Genomic DNA, 17,436 nt, shown 5'->3' with positions numbered 1-17,436 from the left:
GTCCTGTTTCATAGTCCGTGAGAGTGCTGTGGCTTGTTCGTGGCCTGGAGTAGCATGAGGCCAGTCCTGTGGCACCTGGTCCCTAAGCGCCCCTGAGCTCTGCCCTTGAGGGGGAGGCAGCAGCCATGCCATCCCCACTCTGTTGGTCTCACTTAGCTGTGCTGGGCTGTACCTGGGCCCATGGAGGGGCACACACATCTGCCATAATGGTACCAGCATTAATTTATTAAAATTAATCCAGAAAAGTAACCGTACAATAAATTTAAAAAAAATAGAATCTTGTAAAAAAACAAACAAAAAAACAAAACAAAAAAAAAAAAACAGGTGCCCCCATGCCACAAGGGTGGCCCTGGCAGCCTGGGGACAGCCCCAGCAGCACTTCGCCAGCCCAAGCCGGAGGGCGGCAGAAGGACTAGAAAAGCTGCTAGGGCTCAGCCCTGCAGGGGCAAGGCAGGGCCGGATCCAGCCGTGAGAGGCCGTCGGAGGGTAGCTGGTGCTGGGCCAGTGCAGAAGGAGGGCCTTGCCTTGATGGAGCTGGGTGTGGGCCCTGCTCCGTGTTTGTCCTCCAGCCCCACCACGAGCAACCCTGTTGACTCTGGGGCCGGGGAACCTGGCTGAGCCCAGCCCAGCTGGGGCCCTGGCCAGCTACGGAGCTGGCCCAGCAGGCACCGCTGGGGTGAGGGGGGCCCTGAGGCCTTTCCAGATCCCTCCTGGGGGGTGCCAGCCCTCGCCCTGGGCTGCTGTTGGGGGTCATGGGAGTGAGATGGCGTGGCACCCTGGCTGCCATCAGAGGGTGCCCAGACCTGGTCTCACTGGCCTCACCTTTGTGGGTTTTGCTCCATGGGCAGCAGTGGGGGGGGTGGTATCTCCCGCTGCAGTGCAGACAGGGGTTGGGCTGCAGCCCCCACAGGTGCTGCCCAGCAGAAAAGAGGGGACATGAGTGTGTCCATCTCTCCCCCTCCTCCTGTAACCCTCTGCAGCTTGCTCCCAGGGCTGCTGTGCACCTCACGCGCTCTTTGAGTAGCCGAAGATGCCCACAGGGAGGTACTTGACATGAGTTGGCCACTGTGCCGCCAGCTGGAAAAACTTGACGTCATTCCACTCCACCCCATCTATGGAGACTAAGAGGACATGGCATGGTGAATCACAGCCCCATGGGCAGCCTATGCTGCTGGGTCTAGCACCTATGGCCCCATGGGGCTGGTTCCTCCTCTGCTCACCTCGCAACATGGTGTTCTGGTGCTTGGCAGTGCAGATGAGGCGTGTGATCCCTTCAATGACTTGGCTTTTGGGCTCCAAGTCCTTCTCCTTTGGTTTCTTGCTCAGGAACATCACTTGGGGGGGGGGGGGCGCCAAGGGCAGATGGGACCAGTGTTGAGCTTTCCCCACCAGGCCCTGGATGGGAGCCCCCACCCCTGGGCTGGCTGCCCTGACTAGCCCTGTTGGGCTGGTCCTCAGCCCTGCCCTGCTGTGGGCTCTCCCAGCCCTTTTCACAACAGACCATGGCCCCAGGGCTGCAGAGTGCCCAGGAGTGGGTTGGGGGGGGGGGGTTACCTTTCTTGTTCTTCTCCTTCGTGACCACAGTCATGGCCATGGTGCTGGGTGGCAGCAGCTCCCCTGTACTGGGGATGCGGCTGACCTGGAGTGAGCGGAAGTTGCTCTTGAGTGTGTTCTTGATGCCTGTCTCCCGCTTCTCGCCCTCCTTTTTCCTGTCTGACCCTTGTGTTGTCCAGTAGTCCACCTGCAGGCCCATCACCTCCACGCTGGGGCTCAGGGACCTGGGTGAGACAGGCAGCACGGTGCAGCACAGGCACTGGGTCCAGTCTTTGCTCCTCTCCTCCCTGTATTCAGCTGTGGCCTGCCCTGGGAGTGGAGCACGCTGGCCCAATAACCCCAGGAGCGTGGCCAGGGACCACCTCAACCCCTCCTGCCCTGGCACCCACTGCCCAGGTCTGACTGGGGCTCCCTTACCCAGCACCCGAGAGGCCGCTGCTGACGGATGGGGAGGGTGGCGGGGTGCCCACAGTCTCCTTGCTGTAGGGGGCTGCTCCACTGGTGGCTGGTGCTGAGCTCAGCAGGGAGGGGGTGCAGATTGTGGCGTCATCCGAATCCACTAGAGAGGAAGAGCAGGGGTCAGGAGGACCCTGGTGAGGCAGGGAGGGCACCCACAGGGGCCTCCCTGCAGTAGCAAAGGAAGCCATGGGCTGCAGGCTCTCCAGGACTCACCAGAGGCACTGAAGGACTGCTCCACCAAGCCCACCTTCACCACCTGCAGGGAGAGACATGTCAGCCAATCCCCACCACGAAACCTAGCCCAGCTGTGCTCCCTCCCTGCCCTCTCCCCCTGCCTTCCTGCAGCACCCACTGGCTCCCCAACGCACTCACCCCCACAAAGGGCACGAACTTCTGGCAGGAGTCCTCATCAGGGCTGTGGAAGGGAGAAAGGCAGGTTAGGTGCTGGTGGGGGGGGGGGGGGGGGGGGGGGGAGGTGGAGGTTACCAGGCAGCACCATGCCCTCCAGCCTTGGGGCCAAGGGACCCCTCACCCCACACGGGCACGTGCTGACGCTGACTCACACTGGTGGGCCCCTCTCTGCCCTCCCTCCCATGTGGCATCCCTGTCCCCAACATGGCAGCACAGGGCACACTACACAAGGAGGCAAAGAGCTGGTTCCCCACCCCCCCACCCCCCCACCCCCACCCCAGCACTGGGAGAGGGCTCGCATGCAGGAGTGCAGCCCGGCCCTACTTTGGGGCCACGGCTCCTCTGCACAGCGAGACGGATGGACGCACACTGGGGCAAGGGCGAGGCGGGGCGGGGGGGGCCAGGCAGCGGCACAGCAAACACAAGCCAATACCTGATATAAAAATCAAAATAGAGACTTCTCTTCCTTGGGTGCCAGAAACCAAGAGAAGGGAGAGGTAAGAGTGCAGCTGGAACACGGTGTCCCCTGCCTCCCTGGCCCCCCCCCCCCCCAACCCCGCCCGAGCCTCCTCGCTGCCCATGGCACGGTGTCAGCCTGCCTGCGGTCCCCAGCCCAGCCCAGGCACTCAGTCTCTGCTGGAGGGGCTGTGCACACCAAGGGGGTGGTGGCAGGGGGCAGCACTAGGGTGCTTCCTCCAGTGCCATGCCCCTCGGCGGGAGGGGCGGGGGGGGGGGAGGAACAAAGTGCAGCACAGGGCCTTGCTCAGCCTGTCTGCCTGCATCGCCCACCATGCAAGATGGGAAAGGCCCCCCCCCCCCCCCAGGCCATACTCACCTCTTCTGCTTATATGTCAGCATGGCCTCAGAGATGGGGAGCTGGTGTGAGAAGCTGGCTCCAGCGATGAACTGGGCGACACGGCCCGCAATGTCCACCGTGTCTGTGGGCACAGAGCACAGTGAGCAGTCTGCTGGCAGCCAGGCTTCCCCCAGGGCACTGCTGGCTCTGGCCTGCCCCGCTCCTCACCTGTGGTGGGTGGCTCAGCCCGGCTGAACAGCTCCCGCCAGGCCGTGTCCAGGAATAGGGTGCTGTATTTGTTATCTACCGAGGCCAGGTACTTAGCAAGGGGATGAGAACCTGTGGGTGAGAAGGGGCACATTGGCTCGTGCCTGGGGAGCCCAGGGCAGTGAGGACAGGACAACCCTGGGGCCAGGCTTGCAGTGGCACTCACCCAGTGGCACAAGGAGGAAGCGGAGGTAGTTGAGCCAGTCAGGCGTCTTGCTGGCCAGCTGCTCCACGAAGAAGCGGAGGACGACACTCAGGTAGCTCTGGTCCCCTGCCACGACTACCTTCACTGGGGGAGGCATGTGGGAGTTACAGTTACAGCTGCAAAAGGGAAAGAGAGAGGGAGAAAAAGCAAGAGAGGGAGGGGGAGAGAGAGAGAGAGAGAGAGACCCTGAGGGACTCACCGTGGCCCAGTGGGAGCCCTAGTGGCACACAGCAGCAGGAGGACAGAGGCTGTGCCCTGTAAAGCCCAGCAGCACTCTTGCTGCTGATTTCCAGCTCGCTGAGCACCATGGTGGCCACAGTTGGTTCAGGAGTCTCCTGCCTTCCCCTCCTCTCAGTGCTGTGCCCACAGTCCTCGCCAGGAGTGACCCCATTCCCAGCCCTTCCCTGCAAACACAAGAAGCCACCAGGCTGGGCCCAAGCTGTACTCACTATCGCTGGATGCGGGCAACGGTGGTGTTGAAGGCTGCCTGGATGTCTGCCACGGAGCAGGTGGAGATGACCAGTTGCTTGTGGGCCTGGAGCTGCTCGCTCACGTACTGCCAACACAGAGAGCCAGGGCTGAGCTGGGCCACAGGCGCCCTCACAGGGTGCAGCCGTGACAGCCAGTGCCAGCCCACACCTGCCCTGGTCCCTGCAGATTGGGCACAGACTCCATCACCGCTCACGGAGGAGCCTTTTCTTGTGCTACAAACCCTGCCTTGATTTTCCAGCATTGTTTCTGAATGCCAAACATGGCTGCAGGATCCCAAGGGGGGGGAGGTGTCTCACCAGTGCTTTATAAAACTGCCATTTGCACAATTGCACACACATACATGGTCCTGCTCACTTTCAGCAGTTAGCTCCTCCGTGCATGGGGGAGACAGGTGCTTGCTGGGGGTTTTGGCCATCCTCATATGATCATGATGTTGATCAGTGTGAGCAGGGGGCCCAGAGGCCCCTGTGCTGACAACGCAGCTAGTGCTCAGTGGGAGAGGCAGGTTGCGCACTCCCAAAGTGGCATCTCTTCTGCTTCCCGAGGCCTGGTGCCAGCAGAGGGAGTCTTGAGCCTCTGCTAGGGCATCCAACATAGCTCTGACCAGTGTGGTCACTGGGATCCAGGACCAAGCAGTGGGGGTGCAAGGTGCAGCTTGCCAACTGGCTCTTCTGGGACTGCTGGCGGCAATGCGCTTCAGAGGATCCAGCAATGGTGGTGTGTGGCAGCCTGTTCCTCTCCTCCCATTTCCTTGCAGATGGGGAACCCTTGCTGTCAGCACAGCTGACGTCTTGACAATGGAGAAGACACACCAGCTGAACTCTTGTGCACACAGCTCAGCATTGTGCAAAGCCACTGTCTCCCCCAAGGAAGGGCCAGACACGGGCAGAAGAGGGCACCACCAAGCCTGGTCCATCTCCCAGACACCCTGCTGCAGCTTGGTCCCTCCTGGGATGCTGCTGACAGCTCACCCCCAGCCCCCTCTGTGCCTGCTCACCTGCCCTTGCCACTCGGAGATGTTCACCAGCACGATGCTCTCTGGGAGCTGCTCATCCGAGACCAGGATCTGGTTCAGCTGATCATAAACAGACTTGCGGGGCACCTACGACATCACCGCCACCAAGGTTAGCCCTGGCAGGCTGCCCCAGCCACTCTGCTCAGGCACAAGGCCTGGGGGAGTTGCAAGGGAAGCACCTCCGGGCAAGGTAGCTGCCAGGGCCTGACCTGGGCACTGTGCCACGAGTCAGGAGAGCTCTCGCTGTCCAGGCTGCTGGTGCGGCCACCCTGTCCCTTTGAGCTCTGTCGATCTTTCACAGAGGTGCTGCGGGGCCGCCACAGCTGCTTGCTCTCCGTCTTGCTGTGAGCGAAAAGCGGGAGAGGTGACACTTGGGGGGGGGGGGGCAGCCCACCCCTGCCAGCCCGTCTACCCCAGGGAGCTACCACAAAAGCAGCTCTGCCCCCACAGCCCACACCTGGAGTGCGGAGCCCCCTTACCTGGGTGACACAGCACTGGGCAGCTCAGCTTTGGCTCCAGGGCCCAGCCTGTCCACACTGCCCTCCCATGCGGCAGCCTCCGGGGGGGCCAGCCGGGAACACGGCTCCTCTGTGGCCAGCTCCTGAGGGCCACACACAGTCATGTCACACACCTGCACTCCTGGGTGCCCCTGCCCAGGATAGGTCTGGTGGCCTTGCCAGGAGCTGAAGCCACAGGGCCTTGAGCAGGCTTGGCTGCATCTCCCGCAGACTCCTACGCCTCCTCCCACCCCTGCAGTGCTCCTGCCCCATCCACTTGTCTGCCCAGCTCTCCCCAGGCTGGTGGGCTCCCCTGGTGCCCCAGAAGCCAAGGTGGGGCCTGGGCAAGTTCCAACCATGCTCCATGCCCCACAGCCAGGACTCACCACTGCAGGGACCTCCATTCCTGGCTCCTCCTGCACGCGCAGCGCTCCTGGCTTCCACTTGTCTGTCTCGCCCTGGAGGACAGGGAGCAGGGTCAGAGCAGGACAATGCGCCCCAAGTGGGGTGGCTGCCGGGGACCCGCGCCTGCCAAGGAACCCGGCGCAGCCTCGCAGCACGCATGCTCCCATAGGAGAGCCTGGTGGCCCCCCGAGGCTGGCCCCGGAGGACGCCCCCCTGCCTTGTCAAGAAGGCTATCGCTACCTGCCTGTCTGTGCTGGGAAAAAGAAGAGGAAAGAATGGAAGGAGCAGCCCCAGGCTGGCACTGCCAAGAGGCCTGGTCTCAGAGGGAGCCTCAGGCACTTATGGGATGCTGGGCTGGACGGGGAAGGAAGGGGTTGAGAGGCAGTGGTGGCGGCGGCGGTGGTGGTGGTGGTGGTGGCGGTGTAACTCACAGGGCTGCCCGACTCTCGCTCCTGCCCTTTCTGGCTGTGCAGACTGCCGATCTCAGTCTGGGAACCAGAATGAGAGACTCCCTCAAAGAAACGCCTGCAGAGAAACAGACAGACGGACGGACGGACGGACAGACAGATGGGAGAGAAAAAGGCAGGAATAAGAGAGGAATGAAGTCACTGGGATCCCAGCAGGTCCCCTGCTGGCCTGTCCCAAGCAAAGAGCCCCATGGAGAGGCCTTCCACTGCAGCCCCCAAAGGGACACAGGGTTGGACATCCAAGTGCCCAAGTGACCCACAGCCCAGCAGGAGGCCTCCTGCCAGCCCCACACACCATGGCCCACCACAGCAGTACTGGATGCAGGGGCAGGATGGGGTCACACAAGCCAAACACGGCTAAACCGGTGACCCAGGTGAGCTGAAGGTAGGATCTCTGCCCCAGAGCCAGCAGCAGTTTCCCTCTCAGGTTATCCCTTGCCACTGCAAAACAGGGTGAGGAACCACTGTCCCAGCCAGGTAGCTGCCCATCTCACTGGTGTATGGCCTCTGCTAACACCACAACTTGAACATGCTGCTGAGCCTCTCTGCCCCCTCCGCGCCACCCTGGCTTCTGCAGACTGCCACTGCCACCTTCTCTCCTCTCCCTTTTCTGGGGAGGCTCCTTGCCTCCGACTGCTGCTGCTGCACACTTCCAGCAGCAGCACCACCCTCCCTTTTTGCTTTCTCCTTTCCCGCAGCTCTGAAGGCCACACAGTATTGCAGACAGAGCTGCACCTCAGGCAACACAGCAGCACAGAAATGTCCTGTTTTGTTCCCAAACATTCAAATTCGCCTTTGTTTTTTAAAGCTTTCTGAGCTGATGTTTTGGTAGAGCTGCACAGAGTAACCCCAAGGTCCTGCTCCCGAGTCGCAATGGTCAAGACAGGAACCCCCTTGGGGCAGCAGGACTGCCTCTGCCACCACAGCGAGAACTGACTGCTTCCACTGTTTTTTCACCTCTTTCCATCCATTATTTGTTCCCCAAGGACCCCTTCCACACCCTGCAGTTGGCTCAAAGATGAGTCTTTGGGAAACCAAGCAGGCTCTATCAGGTGGGTCTCGCCCGTCAGCTCTCCCAGGACCCTTTGCAGTGACTGCAGCAGGTCTGCAATGTGTGACTTCCCGTGGCAGAGCTAAACTGTCTTACACATTCACGCACTAACTCCCAGGAAAATTTTCTCCTGATTTGCCTGGTGTGCAAATAGAGTTACTGGGTTGTAGCTTTCCCAGGACAGTCACAAATGTGGGAAATGGAGCAGTTCTTCTGCTAGGACTCTGTCACAGTTTCCATTCTTTTCTATTTTCTTCATCCAGACATATTTTCAGCTTTCTGCAGGATGCCTACAGACTTCTGAAGATCTTAGCTGCCCCTCTTAGTTTCTTTTTAACATGTTTCCTCATTTGTATAGCATGCTGTGCTGCCAGGCACAACAGTTTGTTGGACTCTTTGCTTTTACTGCTCCTACAAGGACGTTTCATCTCAGTAAATGATGGTCCGCACTGCAGAGCAGCTCCTCAGCAGCAGCGTTTATGCACTGGCTGGGGCAAGATTTTTCCCTCACTGGCTCCATAACCAGCTACTTCATGATGTATTTATTTACAGAAGCTACAGATTTAGAGTGAGCATTGCGCCCTGATGGGACATTTTCCCCAGGTCACACAGGGATAACTGAGGTTTTCACTTCTTACCGTATTTCTGCTCTCTCTGCCTCTCCAATCTCCTTTAGAGCATCTCAGGCACTGTCACCACCTTGTACAGTCATTATTCTACACTTGTTCTTTCCCAGTCAGCAATTTCAATCCATACAGGCTATGTTAAAAACTTAAGAGTCAAACCAGAGAAATATATTAACTTTTCCTTAATATATAGAACCCCTCACCCAGTGTCTCTCCTGCACTCCTTTGTACTGTCTCATTAATTCCACCAGAACATGACATACTCCTGGTGCCAACAGCACCTCCAAAAGCAGGTGTCTTGATCCTCTCCTTTTTCTTAGACATTGGATGCGTCTAGAAGAATGTGTACATTTAGTCTGGCTTCCAACACCCCATTTATATGGGGCTGTCTCCCCCTTCCCCCAGTGAAGCTGTGTCCATTTCTGCCCTCTCTCACTTGCGATTTGGAGTGTTTCATGTGTCATGCTGAGACCGGAGCTCTTCCACAATTCTCAGCTCCCCCTGTTCCACAGTTTAGGCTCTCCTGTAGCTGCATTTGAGTCTGAGGCTCAGCAGGTTCAGGTTTAGGTAAATCCCAGCCTTTCTGCACAGCCTCCCTCTATTCTAAATGCTTCCCCTGTTCACAGTGAATTAACCCCCTCTCCCCTATACCATTTTCACAGCTGCCAGTGGAGACATTTGCTCCCTCACCTCTGGTCTTTGATCAAAAGCCCTGATCTTTGAGGTATTACCTAACAGCTTCAGTTCTGGCTCCAGCTTTGTCCCTGCGCAGGAGCAGCCTACAGCTGCACAGTCTCCCTGGCCACTTGAAGGGATGGCTCTCTGCTCCGAAGGCTGCTGACCCATCCCAGAGCACTGGCCACTGCTCACCCTCAAGGACTACCTGAATGCCCTTACTCCACGGAAAGCTCCATGGTGTCTAGCAAGGCTGTCTATCTCAATAAAACAATCCAAAGTGAGGAGCACATCTTGAATTTACAGGCTAGGTTGGAAAGTCAACACCAACTTCCTTAGGCAGTCAGGGTGCGAAGGCTACGCAGGATATCAGGACTGTGCACTCTACGCTAAGGAACTTGGCACCTGGCTCCCACGTCTACCTGGAAGTACAGACTCAATGAATGAGAATTCAAGGGGATATACACATGCAATGCTGCCAGAAACTGAGACAACAGAGAACAAACCGAGCTAGGTACACTTTGTGAACAGGCTGAAAAGCAGCTCAGGGCCTAAGGGCAGGGCAAGCACCAATCAGCACTTCTCTAGAAGGTTTTCCCAGTGACCAGACATTTGCGGGTAGGAACCTGCAGAAACAGAGGGTGGGGGGGTCTTATATTTAAACACTCTCAATAGACCTTTCTCATAGTTTACATAGTTTTACACTGTTTACATATGTAAAACTAGGACTGGTTTTCCTCCCTCTGCATTTGTGTCCTATTTTTCTAGACTGAATTCCACCTGCTATTTTATTGCTCAGTGCTTCAGCATCATGGCTTCCTGCTGCAAGCGCCACCGGTGACCTCAGCCACCTTCCTGCTCCCACGTTCTCCTGGCTCCTACACAACCATGCTGAACAGGAAAGGCCTCACACACAATCCTTTGGGCTCCTTTGCTGACCTCTCTCCTCTACTGGAAACGACAGCTCACTTTTAACCTTCGCATCCTGAGCTTTAAACCATTATCTGTCTACACAAAGACCTTCCTCTTTCTTCCACAGCACCTTAGCTTCTTTAAAGCCTTTGGTGACAGACCATGTGAAACTCCTTTTGGAGATCCAAGCAGACCACTTAACCAGCTCTCCCTTGCTCACACACCTGCTGTCTCCTTCACAATGATTTGTGGGTTTGTGAGAGACATAAATTCTCTTTAGGTTCCTGTTTCCCTCCTAGTGCCCCGTGGGTCCACAAATCCAGCAGATTTCATTTCAAACAGTTTGCCTGGGGCAGATCAAGTCTACTATCCCCCCTCAGTACCTTCAGCAGGAATTCAGACTGATCCAGATTGTACTTAAATACCGAATTAGAGAAAAAAATAATAACAAAGAAGCTTGGCTTGGCTAGAAAGTCTCAGGGCACTGTGAGGCAGCCAAGTAGGAGACAATAAAGGGATATGCATTTGACTTCTCAAAAAAAGTTTTGGTGAGTTTCTCACAAAAGGACAGCATGGAAACAGAACAGCCATGAGCAGAGAGGCCAGGCAAACTCAGATCACGTGGGAGAAAAGCCTGGTTTCACTGCAGTATCCACTGGAGACCTCTGTGCCAAGGCAGCGGTGCTTGGCAGAACAAGTCAAGCCACTGGGCACCTTGGGAATGGGATGGGGGCACCACCGACTGTTGATAGTTGCATGTCTCCACACAGGATGGGAACACAGCATGCAGATCCTGCAGGGGCACAGGGACCAGCCCTAGCAGTCAGGGGACAAGGTGCTCAGAAGATGGGGATGCTTTGGTGTGGAGAGCCTGAGAAGGCCAGGACTGTTAGCAGAGAGGAAATGTGAGAGCTTGGAACATCAGCTCACTTAGATCAAGTAGATACTCTTCCAGCAGACCAGGAAGAGTATCAAATGGTGGACTGTGAGGAAATGAAATGAGACTAAATATGAGGAAATCCAATTTTAGTGGGGAGTTTTGAATTTTTTAAACAGAACAATGCAAGTGATCTGTGGCCTTGAGGTGAAGAGCTCAGTGGTGTCAACAGAGGATGGGATTGCTGATGGGGATGGAAGCAGAGATGGGATAGTGCCTGCATTAGCTCAAGCAAAAGACATGTGTTGGAAGACATTTCTCCAGGTTCTCTGGACTGTGCGGTTGGCCTGTGGCTCCCTGCAACACTTACCTCAGGGTGGGCTTGGGCGTGCTGTGCACACTCTCATTGTCCTCAATCTCTGGGCCGCTGTCACTGTTGTTGCATTCTTCCAGGCTGTCATAGAGCAAGCCCAGGTCTTCCTCTACCTCTTGGGTCTGGTCCACAGGGTCAGAGTCTAGGACCTGTGGTACCAAAGCAGAGGAAAAGAAGAGTGATGGAGTCACCCTGCAACCCAGGCCAGGCAGGCACAGACTCCCTCCCAGCCCTGAGGGAGGCACTTCTCCCACCTCAGCTTCCCCCACCAGCACACAGAAAGCCAAATCCAGCCTGTGGAAGGAGCAGATGACATTGTCATTATGCCAAAGGAGGGTGCCATGAGCACAACGCATCAAGCATCCACTCTCACTGGAGTTAGGACAGCTGGGAGGACCTCTGCTGGCTGTGCTACAACTCAGTGCAGGCTCCCAGCCAAGGCCAGTTACCCCTAGACCTGTGTTAATGTCTGTCTTCAGTGCTGAACAGGATGAGTGCGGCCCTTGAAATGCCAGCTCCCTAGTGCAGAGCCAGTATCCCTTCTCCCTGGGCCCCTCTCCCCAGGCAGGCTTTCTTGGAAGGTGTTTTTGGTTTGAAAGTGAGGCTCAGAGCTGCCTTATCAAGGCCTTTGGAAAAGGCCAAATCTGTGCCATGTCACACATCACCTTTGGTGACAGGCTGTCAACAAGCACATCCCCTTTTCCAAGTATCCCTGAGCACCTGTGGCTCCTGCCCTGCACTCCCAGTGAGCTGAAACCAGCATCTGACACCTAAACATCTGCAGTTGATACTGGCAAGTGGGGCAGGGTTCCTGCTTCTTACCTCCTCTGTCACTTTAAACCTCTTAAGCAAAGCCACAAATTTCTGCTTGAAGTTTGGTTGCTGAAACAAAAAAAGGAGAGAAAAAAGATCACCAAAATTAACAAATCTAGTTGCAAGATGACTAATGCGCTACCCACAGCTGCCCTCTTTAACAAACTGCTGGCTCCTTTCTGAGCCCACAGCCCCCAGGTCAGCTATGATCTCCCTAGCTCCTTAAATTTGCTGTAGGAATTGGACTAGACCCAGGCTCTGCTGGAAACCACTGTATCTGAGCACGAGGGAGGGTGCAGGGACTCAGACTCTCTCTGCTGCAGTCTAGAATAGCACTTTCACTCCATTTAAATCCCCTTTCTCCCCAGACCATCTGGCTGAGGAAGGCTGTCTATAAGCAAGAAAAGGCTGGGAATGAACTCAGATCTGCCCAGGGATGTACAAGGCTGAGGGGGATGAGGACAAGAAGGTATTCAGAGACCAGGGGGCTGGTGGAGCAGCTCACCCCTTCTGTTGGCAGGCAAAAGGGCTGCTAATGGTTCAGCCTTCCTCATGCCTGCCTTCTGCTTCCTCAGGGAGGGAAAGAGGAGAGACCATGGCACAGCAGCGAGTCAAAACCGTGTTGCACACAGAGCACCATCTACACAAAGTCAAACTAAACACAGTATGGGCCACAAACTGGGGCATGTCTTGAAGCATGTGCAGAACTGTGAGCAACCAGCTAACTCAGTAATGGCAGGAGGCTTGCCCCTTTTTCTGAGGGCCAAGGGCTCTGTCTCCCAGTCTGCTCCAGTGCCTGGTGGGACAAGTAAGGGCTCAGACCCTTAGGAGCTCCCCCCGCAAGTGGGAACGGGGTGGCAGTCTGCATCCCCCGCCTCCACTCCACCCTGCACTCCTTGCAAGAAGGGGAGGAAGTCAATCCCTTCCATCTCTTTGATCATGTTGGAAACGCTGATGTTACTCTGGTCATTGATGTGGTTCGGATCATTTTCCTCCTAGCCTTCTTGGTTTTTCTCAAGTCGTCCTCTTCATCAAACAGATCCTGCAGGAGAGAGGCCGCAGCACATTAGAGCCACTCAGAGTTCAGAGAGCAGCAACTCCTGGGAGTCCCCCAACCCCACATTTGCCCCCCATTTTGAAAAGGTTGGGGGGCTCACTCTGCTGCCAGAGTCTTACTGCTCACTTCCCCCACCTCTCTCCAAGCACCTCCTTCCCCCTCCTTAGCATCCTCCCACCAAAAACCTTCTTCCCCAGACCCCTCCAGGTAGACGTGTGCCACCAAGGTTCACAGGAGAGGCAGCAGCCTTCTGCACGCAGTTCTTACTATAACCTAAAACTCTTTCCCCACTCGCCAGCCTCCCCACAGCCCTTGTGTTGCTCTCCTGGTCTCCCCTTTCCAGGGTTACTTCAGAGAGCACAGAACTCTGTTGCACACAGCAACAACAGAGACAAGCCTTTGGGGCAGGAGGGGAAGCCAAGGACTCAGCCCAAGCCAAACAAGAAACCCGGGTCACACAAGAGTGTCCCTCCAGGGATCAGCCTCACTGATACACATAGCTCCCAGGGACATGGGGCCCTGACATGTTAGCCCAGCCTGATGGGACAGGTAACACAGAGTACCCTGAACAGACCAGATTTTGTCTCTGTGCCTGATTAATATGCTACCACAAGGCTTTTTTGACCTTAATTGTAGGCACCACAACAGGACAGCAAACTGCACGGGCACAACTCATCACAGGGCTGGGGTGGGTTTGCCACCTCTGACCATTTTCAGACCCAGCCTGTACCTCTTCCTAAAAGCTCTGCTCTCTCTCCAAGAGATGGCAGCTCAAGACAACCTCTGGTCTGTGCTCACAGGGAGACAGGAGAGAGAATCAGTGGTGCAAGGTGGAGGGGGCTCAGCAGCAGTTTTATGCTGCAGACGAGATCGCTCCAAGGACAGATGGGTGAGACCTAAAGGTCTTCCAAGTACACCACTGCTCTCCAGAGCCCCCTGCCCCACCATGGGTCCGACAGCAGGTCCATCCTTCCTACTGTTAGATATTGTGGTTTTCTGTTTCCTGAAACCACAACAAACATTTACACAGGAGATGAGAGGGCTCGGGGTGATGGAAACCCTCAATCCCTACTCCCTACCCCAGAGATGGGGCCAGGGCATGAGCCACCCTGCCAGGACCCCTTACCTGGCCCTGTACAGCATCATCGCTGGCTTCCTGCTCTGAGGAGAAGCTGTCATCCTCTTCTTCAGAGTAGTTATCGATGTCTGGGGAGCGATCTGAAAACAGACAGTGCAGCGTTTCCCTGGACTGACACCTGGCTCCAGAGAAATGCTCAGCATTGCTGGCAGGTGCTTGGAGACACACTCCAGCACCCATGTCTTGCCCCAAACATTTGCCCACAAGTCTGTGTTGAACATTAATGCACCTGAAGCTTTGATCTTAGGGCCTGAGGGGACGCTCCCATCCTCATGGTCAATGGGCTGGCTGGACAAAGAGTAGATGCTGATTTCAGCCACCCGGATGTTCACGTCTTTCATGTTGCTGTGGAGGCCCAGCAGCTGCCCTCCATCCGTTGGGTGCTGCATCACCTGGGCAGAGAGACAAGCCTTCTGCCAGGGTGACACGGTGGTGGCTATCAGCCCATCCCCTCAGCCTCACAGCTGACTGACAAGCCAGAGGACTCACAGCACTGGGTGCCCACCAGCCCAGCAGCCCCTGGCCGGCCCAGCTCCCTTCCCAGCACTGGCACAGGGAGGCCAAACCAGCCCCTTACCTCGGCCATGTTAATGATGCCTACTGCAAGGGTCTTGTAGCCCAGAATTGTGCGGTTCTTGTATCTCTTCCTCCGCTGCAGCATGATCTGCAGTTTATTGCCATCTCTCTTGAGGAAGTGTGGGTACTGGGGAAGGAAAGCACAGGGAGATGGAAGCACATGGGACTCTTCCTCAGGGTCAATAGACAGAAGGGTCTGACCTGCTGACCTTTGAAGCGTGCCTCAAAGGGCACCGACACTCCACATCCTCCTCCAAGTCCAAGTTGCCCAGCAAAACAACCCCCTAAAGCACCTGCAGCAGCTGACCAGCAGCAGGTCTCTTCGCTGTTATGATCTGAGCAATGCCAGCAAGCCAGGGGAATGGGGCATTGCAAGATACCTGCAGGGAGAACGTCAGCTCCAGCTCAGTCTCCATCAGGCCACCCGGTGGGAGGACGTATTCATTGGATCTCAGAACTCGCTTCGAACCCTGCGACAAGATTAGGAGATGCATGCAGCTAAGCCAGAGCATCTCGGCCACAGACTCGGCTGCACAGCACACAAAGCAAATGGTGTCCACAGTCCACAGGAAAGAGCTAGTGCCTTGGTTCAGCCCTGTTTCATCTCGCAGAGCCACCTTACACACACCAGTCAGCTCCACAAAAGCCTGTGGTTTCTCCTGAGCTGCTGAAGACCTCTTCTCCCTGCCCATCTGCAAGGGAGCATTTGCTAGTCCCAAGCCTGCTCTGCTTCATCCAGTTCCTCATACCCAGGACATGAAGACACTGTTGAGAGGGACAACATTGGGGCCAGAACGCATCGAGGGAGCCAAGAGGACAGTGCCAGCAGAGGAAGGAGAGGGTGCTAACACACAGCCCAGCCAGGAAAGGCATGGGTCCTGCAGCATATCTCCTGCTCCACAGCAAATGGGCCCAGTGCAGGCCCTGGCCCAAGTGCAGCTGGCAGGATGGGCACTGCAGGCCCAGGGTGTGATGCCCTAGGGCTCCCCCTGCTTGCCCAACTGGTCTTGCAGAAAACTGTTCCTAGTTTCACAGAACCACAGAATGGTTGAGGTTGGAAGGGACCTCTGGAAATCATCTACTCCAATCTCTCCGCTCAAGCAGGGTCACCTAGAGCATGTTGCCCAGGACCATATCCAGACAGCTTTTGAGTATCTCCAAGGATGGAGACTCCACAACCTCTCTGGGCAACCTGTTCCAGTGCTCTGTCACCCTCACAGTAAAAAAGTTTTTCCTCATGTTCAGACGGAACTTCCTGTGTTTCAGTTTGTGCCTGTTGCCTCCCATCCTGTCACTGGGCACCACTGAGAACAGTCTAGCCCCATCCTCTTTACACCTTCCCTTCAGATATTTATAAACATTGATAAGATCCCCCTGGAGTCTTCCCTTCTCCAGGCTGAACAGTCCCAGCTCGCTCAGCCTTTCCTCATATGAGAGATGCTCCAGTACCTTCATCAATCATCTTCATAGCCCTCCGCTGGACTTGCTTCAGTAGCTCCATGTCTCTCTTGTATTGGAGAGCCCAAAACTGGACACAGCACTCCAGGTGTGGCCTCACCAGGGCTGAGTAGAGGGCAAGGATCACCTCCCTCCACCTGCTGGCAACGCTCTGTCTAATGCTCCCCAGGATACCATTGGCCTTCTTGGCCACAAGGGCATATTGCTGGCTCATGGTCAATTTGTTGTCCACCAGGACTTCCAGGTCCTTCTCTGCAGAGCTGCTTTCCAGCAGGTCAGTCCCCAGCCTGTACTGGTGCATGGAGTTATTCCTCCCTAGATGCAGGACTTTGCACTTTCCTTTACTGAACTTCATGAGGTTTATTCTTCCTTGGGCAAGAGTTCTTAGCTGTCCACACACACAAAAGTTTCCCTGCCTTGGGAAGGCAGGAAGAGAGGCACTCTATCCACATGGCTTGTCCTTATACTTTTCCCTTTTCTTCTGTCCTATCTTTACTATCTCTCTCTATGGCTTCACTGTTGACCCAGAGAAACTCAGTGATTTGGGGGATGAAGAATGCTGTCTGTGCGCACCAGACCCTCTTGGTCACAGGACAGCACAACTCAGGGACTCATCAACAGGCCCAGGCCCACCAGCTGTGTCCCTGGAGGGCTGTGGGAACAGCTCCAAGTATAAGGCGCTCTCTCCTGCATCCCCAGACCTGGGCCAGGAAGCCAACACACTGGACTAGGGAGGCCATGGGGTAGTCCAGTACAGCAGTTCTTGCAAATCAGTTATCACTGCTTTTCAGAGCACTCCTTAATTTAAGCTGTGGGCAAGTGAGCAGATGGGTCAAAGCTAAGTGAATAGATGCAGGCGTCCAAAGGAACAGAATCCCTCTCCATATATCCAACTGTCTTCCAGGATTCCACTGCATCCCCACACCCTTCCCAGTCTGATCCTGACAGATGCCACGGCCAGCAGGATCCCAAGTCGGCCGTGACCAGAGATTCTCCAGTGGCTTAGCTGATTCCTAGATAAATAAGAAGTTAGAGCCTCCAGCTCCTCTTACCTCCTCTGTGAGTGGCACAAGAAGCTGTGCCATGGGCTAGCAGGTGGCAGAGAAACAGAGACCGCAGTTATATCCCTGCAGCAAGTAAGGAGGAAGGCAATGGGCAAAGGCATGTTTCACCCACCCAGCAAGCACCCAGGAAGCTCTGCTGATGGGGACTTCAGCAGGGACCAGTAAGCCCAGGTGGCTCAGGCTGAAGGCCTTTGTTGCACCTCCATTGCTGGTGTTACTCAGGCTAGCAAGGAAAAAAACCTATAGAG

The 17,436-nt window shown here is 56.0% G+C and overlaps 1 protein-coding gene across 2 annotated transcripts in view; it reads right to left on the bottom strand.

Moving 5' to 3' along the window:
- Window positions 1-204: 204 nt before the first annotated feature.
- Window positions 205-17,436, bottom strand: part of LOC106494139 (phosphofurin acidic cluster sorting protein 1) — a 74,191-nt gene continuing 56,959 nt past the window's right edge. The window contains exons 3-24 of one of the 2 annotated variants that reach the window (XM_067292677.1): window positions 15,047-15,136; window positions 14,668-14,793; window positions 14,320-14,482; window positions 14,079-14,170; window positions 12,857-12,937; window positions 11,905-11,964; window positions 11,080-11,231; window positions 6,533-6,626; window positions 6,083-6,154; window positions 5,679-5,800; window positions 5,409-5,541; window positions 5,182-5,286; window positions 4,142-4,248; window positions 3,654-3,808; window positions 3,449-3,559; window positions 3,260-3,362; window positions 2,386-2,428; window positions 2,227-2,269; window positions 1,972-2,113; window positions 1,555-1,778; window positions 1,221-1,334; window positions 205-1,121 (exon numbers count right to left, since the gene is read on the bottom strand). In XM_067292677.1, the coding sequence (XP_067148778.1) occupies window positions 1,006-1,121; window positions 1,221-1,334; window positions 1,555-1,778; window positions 1,972-2,113; window positions 2,227-2,269; window positions 2,386-2,428; window positions 3,260-3,362; window positions 3,449-3,559; window positions 3,654-3,808; window positions 4,142-4,248; window positions 5,182-5,286; window positions 5,409-5,541; window positions 5,679-5,800; window positions 6,083-6,154; window positions 6,533-6,626; window positions 11,080-11,231; window positions 11,905-11,964; window positions 12,857-12,937; window positions 14,079-14,170; window positions 14,320-14,482; window positions 14,668-14,793; window positions 15,047-15,136 (2,448 nt within the window). In that variant the 3' untranslated portion in view covers window positions 205-1,005. The remainder of the gene's footprint in view (window positions 1,122-1,220; window positions 1,335-1,554; window positions 1,779-1,971; window positions 2,114-2,226; window positions 2,270-2,385; window positions 2,429-3,259; window positions 3,363-3,448; window positions 3,560-3,653; window positions 3,809-4,141; window positions 4,249-5,181; window positions 5,287-5,408; window positions 5,542-5,678; window positions 5,801-6,082; window positions 6,155-6,532; window positions 6,627-11,079; window positions 11,232-11,904; window positions 11,965-12,856; window positions 12,938-14,078; window positions 14,171-14,319; window positions 14,483-14,667; window positions 14,794-15,046; window positions 15,137-17,436) is intronic. The other variant, XM_067292676.1, reaches the window with a different exon arrangement.

The sequence above is a fragment of the Apteryx mantelli genome, chromosome 3 (genome assembly GCF_036417845.1).
Source record: "Apteryx mantelli isolate bAptMan1 chromosome 3, bAptMan1.hap1, whole genome shotgun sequence".
NCBI lineage: Eukaryota > Metazoa > Chordata > Aves > Apterygiformes > Apterygidae > Apteryx > Apteryx mantelli.
The sequence above is the reverse complement of the archived record's forward strand: the minus strand, read 5'-3'. Positions and strand labels throughout refer to the sequence as shown.